The sequence below is a fragment of the Hypanus sabinus genome, unplaced genomic scaffold (genome assembly GCF_030144855.1).
Source record: "Hypanus sabinus isolate sHypSab1 unplaced genomic scaffold, sHypSab1.hap1 scaffold_480, whole genome shotgun sequence".
Classification (NCBI taxonomy): Eukaryota; Metazoa; Chordata; class Chondrichthyes; order Myliobatiformes; family Dasyatidae; genus Hypanus; species Hypanus sabinus.
Window position 1 is genome coordinate 219,427 of NW_026781350.1, and position 10,810 is coordinate 230,236.

A 10,810-nucleotide genomic window follows, 5' to 3' on the forward strand; every position below is an offset into this window, starting at 1 on the left:
TGGTTCGGCACAGCCAAGTAGTGCCAAAAGGCCTGTTTCTGTGCTGTAATGTTCTATGGTTCTTAGATAAAGAGTTGTTGTCACTCATCTTGGCTGAGCGACATTTTGATGTCGGTGTTTGTCCTGAGAAGAAACCTCTTGTAGTTTATACTGATAATAATCTGTTGTGTTTTTGATTCAGGTAAAGGGCAAAACCAGATGATTGTTAAACTAGAGTCTGATTTTACAAGAATATGGTATTGTGATAATGCATATGAAAAGCACGGACAATATCATTGCCGATTGTCTTTCCAAATGCTGAGCTTACAGTTTTAATAGTGAAGCAGAATCTGGTATTTGTTTACGATTCTGCAATGTGTTACATGATAACCATACATGCATTATTTTACATACTGTAGCTTGCAATTAAAGTTTTTCTCTTTTAGAGCAAAAAGAAATTATTTGGGGGGAGGGGAAGTGTTATGAATCCCTAAGATTCCTTTGCTGTGGGCTGTCACTTTAAGAGAGTGCCTGAGTGAGGTGGGGACTAACAAAGACGTCAGCCGCTGACTTTCTCAGCTCATTTTTGATTTTTACAGAGAGAGAGAGTGAGAGAGCTCAAGGAGGCGGGACTGTGTGACTTGCAGCTTGTTTATATTACTCGCAGTTTGTTTAGTTTTAAGCGAGGACACAGACACTCACAGTCAGAAGGAGACAAAGAAAGAGAACAAAAGGATTTAGACAAGGAAGGTCGTGGCCAAGGTTTCGAACAGCTTTCGAACTCTCCTGTGCCCACAAGGGTGGTTTGATTATCGATCAAGTGCACACCGAATGTGTGCCTGTCACCACGAATAATCCACAGGAGTGGGTTTTGTTTGGGGAATCCTGTGGAGAGCACTTACGTGTTAACCCTTGCCTGGACATGTGGTGTGGCGATTCACTTGAAGACGATATCCCTGTGACAAACACGAGGAACTCTGAAATTCAAACAGCAACACACACAAAATGCTGGTGGAACACAGTAGGCCAGGCAGCATCTATAGGGAGAAGCGCTGTGGACGTTTCGGGCCGAGACCCTTCGTCAGGACTAACCGAAAGGAAAGATACTAAGAGATTTGAAAGCAGTGAGGGGAGGGGGAAATGCGAAATGATAGGAGAAGACCGGAGGTGGTGGGATGAAGCTAACAGATGGAAAGGTGATTGGTGAAAGTGATACAGAGCTGGAGAAGGCAAAGGATCATGGGACGGGCAGCCTCGGGAGAAAGAAAGATGGCGGGGCAGATGGAGAACAGGTAATCAACTAAATATGTCAGCGATTGGGGTAAGAAGGGGAGTAGGTGCATTAACGGAAGTTAGACATTTTAATTACACGTCCCATTCCCATTCTGATATGTCTATCTATGACCTCCTCTATTGTCAAAATGAATCCAAACTCAGGTTGAAGGAACAACAGCTTATATGCCGGCTGGGTAGCCTCCAACCTGATGCCGTGAACTTTGACTTCTCTAACTTCCGTTAGTGCCCCTCCTCCCCTTCTTACCCCATCCCTGACTTATTTAGTTGTTTGCATGTACTCCAACTCCCTCTGGTACACAAGTCAGTTCACGACAGGGAGAGGCCGTTCTCCTGCTCCGTGTGCGGGAAGGAATTCGCTTGGTCATCTCAGCTTTAGGAATATCAGAGAGTTCACACTGGGGAAAAGCCGTTCACCTGCTCAGACCGTGGAAAGGGGTTCACTCGGTCATCTCACCTACTGGTACTCAAGTCAGTTCACACCAGGGAGAGGCCGTTCTCCTGCTCCGTGAGCAGGAAGGGATTCACTTAGTCATCTCAACTGAATGTACATCAGAGAGTGCACACTGGGGAGAAGCCGTTCACCTGCTCAGACTGTGGGAAGGGATTCACTTGGTCATCTCAACTACGGAGACACCCGCGAATTCACGCTGGGTAGACTCTGATCACCTGCTTGGACTTTGGGAAGAGGTTCTCTCAGCCAAATCAACCAGATGTGCATCACTGACTTTACACTGGGTAGAGGATGTTCACCTACTGTGAAGTTGGGAAGCGATTCGCTTATTCATCTAACCTTATGTAACTCTCGCTTCGGCTAGCAGCTTAAAATAAGAGGTGAAAGCTCCCCATCCCTCCTCCCCACCCGGTCAAAATTAAGAAATCTCATTTGGGTGGATGCTGCGTGACGTGTACCCTGTTACAAATCAGTACTGTACCCCGAAATAACAAACGGTACACAATATGTGATTAAACAATTGAGCTTTATCACTCTGACTTTGACTGAGGCAAAGATGTACAGTGTATCGGTAAAGTTTCCTGTAACATTTGACTTCACTGTAAAGTATTATCTTGCACCTTCTATCTCACTGAGTTTTCCAAGAATCAGTTTCTGTTCGCTAGAACGACAGGAGGTTTAATTGAAAGCAGCACCTGGTGGGGGAAGAGTTATAAGCTACGATCATAGGCTATGGCAGGATAGATTCTAGCATTTTGTTACGAACAGTAACACTTTAGAAACGAACCAGCAGGAACAGACTGCACCTGGAGTCTGGTTTTAGATACATAGAAACATAGAAAATAGGTGTAGGAGTAGACCATTCGGCCCTTCGATCCTGCTCCGCCATTCAGTATGATCATAGCCGATTATCCAACTCAGAACTCTGTACCTGCTTTCTCGCCGTACCCCGATCCCTTTAGTCACAAGGGCCATATCTAGCTTGCTCAAATATAGCCAATGAACCGGCCTCAACAGTTTCCTGTCGCAGAGAATTCCACAGATTCACCACTCTCTGTGTGAAGAAGTTTTTTCTTCATCTCGGTCCTAAAAGGCTTCCCCTTTATCCTTAAACTGTGACCCCTCATTCTGGACTTCCCCAACATCGGAAACAATCTTCCTGCATTTAGCCTGTCCATTCCATATAACCATATAACATTCACAGCACGGAAACAGGCCATCTCGGCCCTCCTAGTCCATGCCGAACTCTTAATCACACCTCGTCCCACCTACCCGCACTCAGCCCATAACCCTCCACTCCTTTCCTGTCCATATACCTAACCAATTTTACATTAAATGACACAACTGAACAGGCCTCTACTACATCTACAGGAAGCTCGTTCCACACAGCTATCACTCTCTGAGTAAAGAAATACCCCCTCGTGTTTCCCTTCACCTTCTGCCCCCTAACTCTCAAATCATGTCCTCTCGTTTGAATCTCCCCTACTCTCAATGGAAACAGGCTATTCACGTCAACTCTATCTATCCCTTTCAAAATTTTAAATACCTCGATCAAATCCCCCATCAACCATCTACGCTCCAATGAATAGAGACCTAACTTGTTCAAACTTTCTCGGTAACTTAAGTGCTGAATCCCAGGTAACATCCTAGTAAATCGTCTCTGCACTCTCTCTAATTTATTGATAACTTTCCTATAATTCTTTTAGAATTTTATATGTTTCAATAAGATTCCTCCTCAATCTTCTAAATTCCAGTGAGTATAAGCCTAGTCGATCCAGTCTTTCTTTAAATGGAATCCTGCCATCCCAGTAATCAATCTGGTGAACCTTCTCTGTACTCCCTCTATGGCAAGAATGTCTTTCCTCAGATTAGGGGACCAAAACTGCACACAATATTATAGGTGCGGTCTCACCAAGGCCTTGTACAACTGCAGTAGAACCTCCCTGCTGCTGTACTCAAATCCTTTTGCTTTGAATGCCAACATACAATTTGCCTTTGTCACTGCCTGCTGTACCTGCATGCCCACCTTCAATGGCTGGTGTACAATGACACCCAGGTCTCGTTGCACCTCCCCTTTTCCTAATCGGCAACCGTTCAGATAATAATCTGTTTTCCTGTTCTTGCAACCGAAGTGGATAACCTCACATTTATCCATATTCAATTGCATCTGCCATGAATATGCCCAGTTACCTAACCTATCCAAGTCACCCTGCATCCTCTTACCACCCACCTCACAGCTAACACCGCCACCCAGCTTCGTGTCATCTGCAAACTTGCTGCATTTAATTTCCTCGTCTAAATCATTAATATATATTGTAAACAACTGGGGTCCCAGCACTGAGCATTGCGGTACCTCACTAGTCCCTGCCTGCCATTCTGAAAAGGTCCCATTTACTCCCACTCTTTGCTACCAGTCTGCCAACCAATTCTCTATCCACATCAATACCATACCCCCAATACCTTGTGCTTTAGGTTTGCACACTAATCTCCTTGTGGGACCTTGTCAAAAGCCTTTTTGAAAATCTAAATATACCACATCTACTGGCTCTCTCCTATCCACTCTACTAGTTACATCTTTAAAAAATTCTATAAGATTCGTCAGACATGATTTTCTTTTCACAAATCCATGCTGACTTTGTCCGATGATTTCACCTCTTTCCAAATGTGCTGTTATCACATCTTTGAAAACCGACTCTAGCATTTTCCCCACCACCGACGTCAGACTAACCTGTCTATAATTCCCAGGTTTTTTTCTCCCTACTTTTTTAAAAAAAAGTGGGGTTACATTAGCCGCCCTCCAAACCTCAGGAACTAATCCAGAATCTAAGGAGTTTTTAAAAATTATCACTAATGCATCCACTATTTCTTGGGCTATTTCCTTAAGCACTCTGGGAAGCAGACCATCTGGCCCTGGGGATTTATCTGCCTTTAATCCCTTCAATTTACCTAACACCACTGTCCTACTAACATGTATTTCCCTCAGTTCTTCCATCTCACTAGAACCTCGGTCCCCTATTATTTCCGGAAGATTATTTATGTCCTCCTTAGTGAAGACAGAACCAAAGTAATTATTCAATTTGTCTGCCATGTCTTTGTTCCCTATGATCAATTCACCTGTTTCTGACTGTAAAGGAGCTACATTTGTCTTGACCAATCTTTTTCTTTTCACATATCTATAAAAGCTTTTACAGTCAGTTTTTATGTTCCCTGCCAGCTTTCTCTCATAATCTTTTGCCCCTTTCCTAACTAAACCCTTTGTCCTCCTCTGCTAGTCTCTGAATTTCTCCCATCCTCAGGTGCGCCGCTTTTTTTTTTGTTTATTTATATGTTTCTGCTTTGGACATGATACTATCCCTAATTTCCCTTGTCAGCCACGGGTGCACTACCTTCCCTGGTTTATTCTTTTGCCAAACTGGGGTGAACAATTATTGTAGTACACCCATGCGATCTTTAAATGCTTGCCATTGCATATCTACTGTCAGCTCTTTAAGTATCATTTGCCAGTCTATCTTAACTAATACACGTCTCAAACATTCAAAGTTACCCTTCTTTAAGTTGAGAAATTTTGTTTCTGAATTAACTATGTCAATCTCCATCTTAAAGAAGAATTCCACCACATTATGGTCACTCTTACGCAAGGGGCCTCGCACGACAAAGTTGCTAACTAACCCTTCCTCATTGCTCAATACCCAATCTAGAATGGCCTGCGCTCTGGTTGTTTCCTCGACATGTTAGTTCAGAAATCCATCCCGCATACATTCCAAGAAATGCTCTTCCTCAGCACCCTTACCAATTTGGTTCTCCCAATCTATATGTACATTGAAGTCACCCATTATAACTACTGTTCCTTTATTGCACGCATTTCTAATTTCCTGTTTAATGCCATCCCCAACCTCACTACTACTGTTAGGTGGTCTGTACACAACTCTCACCAGCGTTTTCTGTCCCTTAGTGTTATGCAGCTCTACCCATATCGATTCCACATCCTCCAGGCTAATGTCCTTCCTTTCTATTGCGTTAATCTCCTCTCTAACCAGCAATACTACCCCACCTCCTTTTCTTTCCTGTCTATCCCTCCTGAATATTGAATATCCGTGGATGTTGACCTCCCATCCTTGGTCACCCTGGAGCCATGTCTCTGTGATTCCAACTATATCGTATTCATTAATAATTATCTGCACATTCAATTCATCCACCTTGTTACTAATGCTACTCTCATTGAGATACAAAGCCTTCAGGCTTGTTTTCACAACACTCTTAGCCCTTATACAATTATGTTGTAAAGTGGCTCTTTTTGCTTTTTGCCCTGGATTTGCCTGCCTGCCATTTTTACTTTTCACCTTACTACTTTTTGCTTCTACCCTCATTTTACACACCCCTGTCTCTCTGCACTTGTTCCCATCCCCCTGCCACGTTAGTCTAAATCCTCCTGAACAGCAGTAGCAAACGCTCCCCCTAGGACATTGGTTCCAGACCAGCCCAGGTGCAGACCATCCTGTTTATACCGGTCCTACCTCTCCCAGAAATGGTTCCAATGCCCCGGAAATTTGAATCCCTCCCCCTTGCACCATTTTTCAAGACACCTATTCATCTGAAATATCCTCATATTTATGCTCTGAATAGCACGTTTCTGATGTTAAAACCAGTATCTTCATTAGTATCTACTGACAATATAGTAACTTAAGCAAGATATGGTGTATACTTATGTATAAATATAACTCCCAAACTATTGAGCTCGGCGGTGGTGGGTGGGTGGGGTGGAGGGGAACAAGACTTAGAGTCTTGAGATGGTAAAGTATGAAAGTGTAGTTCTTTCACGGAATAAGGGATGGGAGAGAGATATTTGTAATCTAGGGCAAATGCAGAGAGAAGGCAATTACGTTGAATTCCATAGGTTCCACGGTGGTAAAATGAGATAAAAGTCGCCGTAGATTTTATCCGTCGCCGTTCCAAATGCATATACGAATTATCACCGAAAGTAGCTTGTCACAGGGATCAACAACACACACAAAATGCTCGTGGAACACAGCAGGCCAGGCAACATCTATAGGGAGTAGCACTGTCGACGTTTCGGGCCGAGACCCTTCGTCAGGACTAACCGAAAGGAAAGATAGTAAGAGATTTGAAAGTAGTGGGGGGAGGAGGAAATGCGAAATTATACCAGAAGACCGGAGGGGGTGGGATGAAGCTAAGAGCTGGAAAGGTGATTGGGGAAAGTGATACAGAGATAGAGAAGGGAAAGGATCACGGAACGGGAGGCCTCGGGTGTAAGAAAGGAATGGGGGAACACCAGAGGGAGATGGAGAACAGGCAAACAACTAAATATGTCAGGGATGGGGTAAGAAGGGGAGAAGAGGCATTAACGGAAGGTAGAGAAGTCACGGTTCATGCCATCAGGTTGGAGGCTACCCAACTGGTTTATAAGTTGTTTTTCCTCCAACCTGAGTATGGATCCATTTTGACAATAGAGGAGGCCATGGATAGACATATCAGAATGGGAATGGGACGTGTAATTAAAATGTCGAACTTCCGTTAATACTCCTCCTCCCGTTCTTACCTCATCCCTGACATATTTAGTTGTTTGCCGGTTCTCCATCTCCACCCCTCCTTTCTTTCTCCCGAGGCTTCCCGTCCTATGATCCTTTCCCTTCTCCAGGGCTGTAACCCTTTCGCCAATCACCTTTCCTGCTCTTAGCTTCATCCCACCCCCTCCGGTCCTCCCCTATCATTTCGCATTTCCCCCTTCCCCACTACTTACAAATCTCTTACTATCTTTCCTTTCGGTTAGTCCTGACGAAGGGTCTCGGCCCGAAATGCCGACAGTGCTTCTCCCTATAGATGCTGCCTGACCTGCTGTGTTCCACCAGCATTTTGTTTGTGTTGTTGTTTGAATTTCAGATTTCCTAAGGGATATCGTCTTCAAGTGAATCGCCACACCACATACCCAGGCAAGGGTTAACACGTAAGTGGTCTCCACAGGATTCCACAAACAAAATCCACTCCTGTGGATTATTCGTGGTGACAGGCACACATTCGATGTGCACTGAATCGATAATCAAAGTACTCCTGTGGGAACAGGAGAGTTCCAAACAGTGACCCTTGGCCACCAGTTTCCTTGTCTAATTCCTTTTATTCTCTTGCTTCTGACTGTGTCTGTGTCCTTGCTTAAAACCAAACAAACTGCGAGTAATGTGAACAAGCTGCAATGCAGACAGTTCCGTTTCCTTGAGCTCTCTCACTCTCTCTCTAAGTAAAAATCAAAAATGGGCTATTAATGTCAGCTGCTCACGTCATTGTTAATTCCCACCTCCTCAGGCACTCTCTTAAAGTGACAGTCCACAGCAAACGAAACTTAAGGATTCATAACACTTCCCCTCCCCCAAAACATTTCTTTTTGCACTAAAAGAGAAAAAAATTAACTGCAAGCTACAGTATGTAAAATAATGCATGTATGGTTATCATGTAACACATTGCAGAATCGTATACAAATATTAGATTGTGCTTCACTATTAAAACTGTAAGCTCAGCATCTGGAAGGACAATCGGCAATGATATTGTCCGTGCTTTTCATATGCATTATCACAATACCATATTCTTGCAAAATCAGTCTCTAGTTTAACAATCATCTTTATTTGCCCTTTACCTGAATCAAAAACACCAACACATTATGATCAGTATAAACTACAAGAGGTTTCTTCACAGGACAAACATCGACATCAAAATGCCACAAAGCCAAGCTGAGTGACAACAACTCTTTCTCTAAAAACCATAGAACATTACAGCACAGAAACAGTCCTTTTGGCCCTTCTTGGCTGCGCCGAACCATTTTTCTGCCAGCTCCCACTGGGCCATATCCCTCCAAGCCCCTCCCATCCATATATCTGTCCAAGTTTTTCTTAAATGTTAAAAGTGAGCCCGCTAAGGTGAAATAATTTATTTGATGCTCATTGAATTTTCTCGAAAAGTAAGATACAGGATGTTCAACATCATCATCATCTTTCTGTAATAACACTGTCCCGGCAGCTTCATCACTGGCATCCACAGCTATAGAAAATGGCTTTGTAATGGCTTTGCCCTGAGCACAGGCTAATGACACAAAAATCGCTTTCAATCCATCAAATGCCTCCTGACAAGGCTCGGTCCAAACAAACTTTTCACCCTTCTTCAGGAGATTAGTCAGAGGAAGAGCGATATCAGTAAAGTTCTTGCTGAACTTTATCCATCCATTCCCAGAAACCTTCTAAGAGCCTTCTTACCAGTCAGAATAGGAACTTCATCATTGCAACGTAAATGTTGAGAGAAGGCAATTATGTCGAATTCCACGGGTTTCATGGCGGTAAAACGAGACAACAGTTGCTGTAGATTTTATCCGTCATCATTCCAAATCCACATACGAATTATCACCGAAAGTGACTTGTCACAAGGGGTATCATCTTCAAGTGAATTACCCCACCACATCCAGCAAGGGTTAACACATCAGTGGTCTTCACAGGATACCCCAAATCAGATCCACCCCTACGGATCAAAAGAGGTGACATCCTCACATTCGAGGTACGATGATTCGATAATTAACCCACCCTGGTGGGACTAGAAAAGTTGCAATCAGCGACCCTTGGCCACTAGTTCCCTGGTTTTGATCCTTCCATTTTTCCTCCTTCGTCTCCGTCTAACTCTGAGTGTCTGTGTCCTCGGTTAAAACTAAACAAGCTGCAAGTCAGACTGATTTACCTTTTTAATTTCTCTCTCTGAAAATGGCAGTCTACAGCAAACGAAATCTAGAGATTCATAACAACGGCAACTACCGATTGTGAACTGACTGGCGTGCCATTACTTGGGATGACCGAGTGAATCCCTTTCCACATTCTGAGCAAGTGAACGGCTTCTCCCCAGTGTGAACTCGCTGGTGTCTCCGTAGGGTGGATGACTGAGTGAATCCCTTCCCACAGACTGAGCAGTTGAACGGCTTCTCCCAGGTGTGAGCTCGCGAGTGCCTCCGTAGGTTGGCTAAGTGAGCGAATCTCTTCCCACATTCTGAACAGGTGAATGGCTTCTCCCCAGTGTGAACTCGCTGATGACTCCGTAGGGTGGAAGATTGATCGAATCGCTTCCCACATTCTGAACAAATGAATGGCTTCTCCCCAGTGTGAACTCGCTGGTGTCTCTGTTGGCTGGATGACTGAGTGAATCCCTCCCCACATTCTGGACAGGTGAATGGCTTCTCCCCGGTGTGAAATCGCTGATGCCTCCGTAGATGGGAAGACTGAGTGAATCCCTTCCCACAGACTGAGCAGGTGAATGGCTTGTCCCCGGTGTGAACTCGCTGATGTATCTGCAGGTTGGATGACTGTCTGAATCCCTTCCCACAGACTGAGCAGGTGACAGCCTCTCTCCAGTGTGAACTCGCTGGTGTCTCTGTAGGTTGTTTGACTGAGAGAATCTCTCCCCACAGACTGAGCAGTTGAACGGCTTCTCACCAGTGTGAACTCGCAAGTGACTCCGTAGGTTGGATAAGTGAGCGAATCCCTTCCCACATTCTGAACAGGGGAACGGCTTCTCCCCAGTGTGAACTCGCTGATGACTCTGTAGGTTGGATGACTGAGTGAATCCCTTCCCACAGACTGAGCAGTTGAACGGCTTCTCCCCGGTGTGAATTCGATGATGTCTCTGTAGGTCGGATGACCGAGTGAATCGTTTCGCACATTCTGAGCAGGTGAATGGCCTCTCCGCAGAGTGAACCCGCTGTTGAGCCATTACGTCAGATGATTGAGTGAATCCTTTCCTACAAATACAGCCGTTTACCAGCTTCTGCCCAGTGTAAACTGACGGGTGTGTCCGCAGGTGGGAAAACCAATTGTATCCTTTCTCACACACACAGAACAGGTGAATGGCCTTGCCCAGTGTGAACTTTCTGATGTACCTTCAGTTGAGATGACTGAGTGAATCTATTCCCACTGTCTGAGCAGGTGAACGGCCTTTCTCCTTTATAAGATGACGGGCGTGCCAGTTGGTTAGATAACCGAATAAATCCCTCCCCGCAGTCTGAATAGGAAGGATGGTCGATTTTGGCCCTCGCTCCACTCCTTA

At 44.6% G+C, this 10,810-nt stretch overlaps 1 protein-coding gene across 1 annotated transcript; it reads right to left on the reverse strand.

The window, feature by feature from the left end:
• Nucleotides 1-8,235: 8,235 nt before the first annotated feature.
• On the reverse strand, nt 8,236-10,477 carry LOC132389135 (zinc finger protein 239-like). Its single transcript, XM_059961595.1, has 3 exons — nt 10,127-10,477; nt 9,671-10,046; nt 8,236-8,369 (listed from the first exon to the last, which is right to left on the reverse strand). The coding sequence occupies exons 1-3, from the start codon at nt 10,475-10,477 to the stop codon at nt 8,236-8,238; spliced, it is 861 nt and encodes a 286-aa protein (XP_059817578.1).
• Nucleotides 10,478-10,810: the final 333 nt, after the last annotated feature.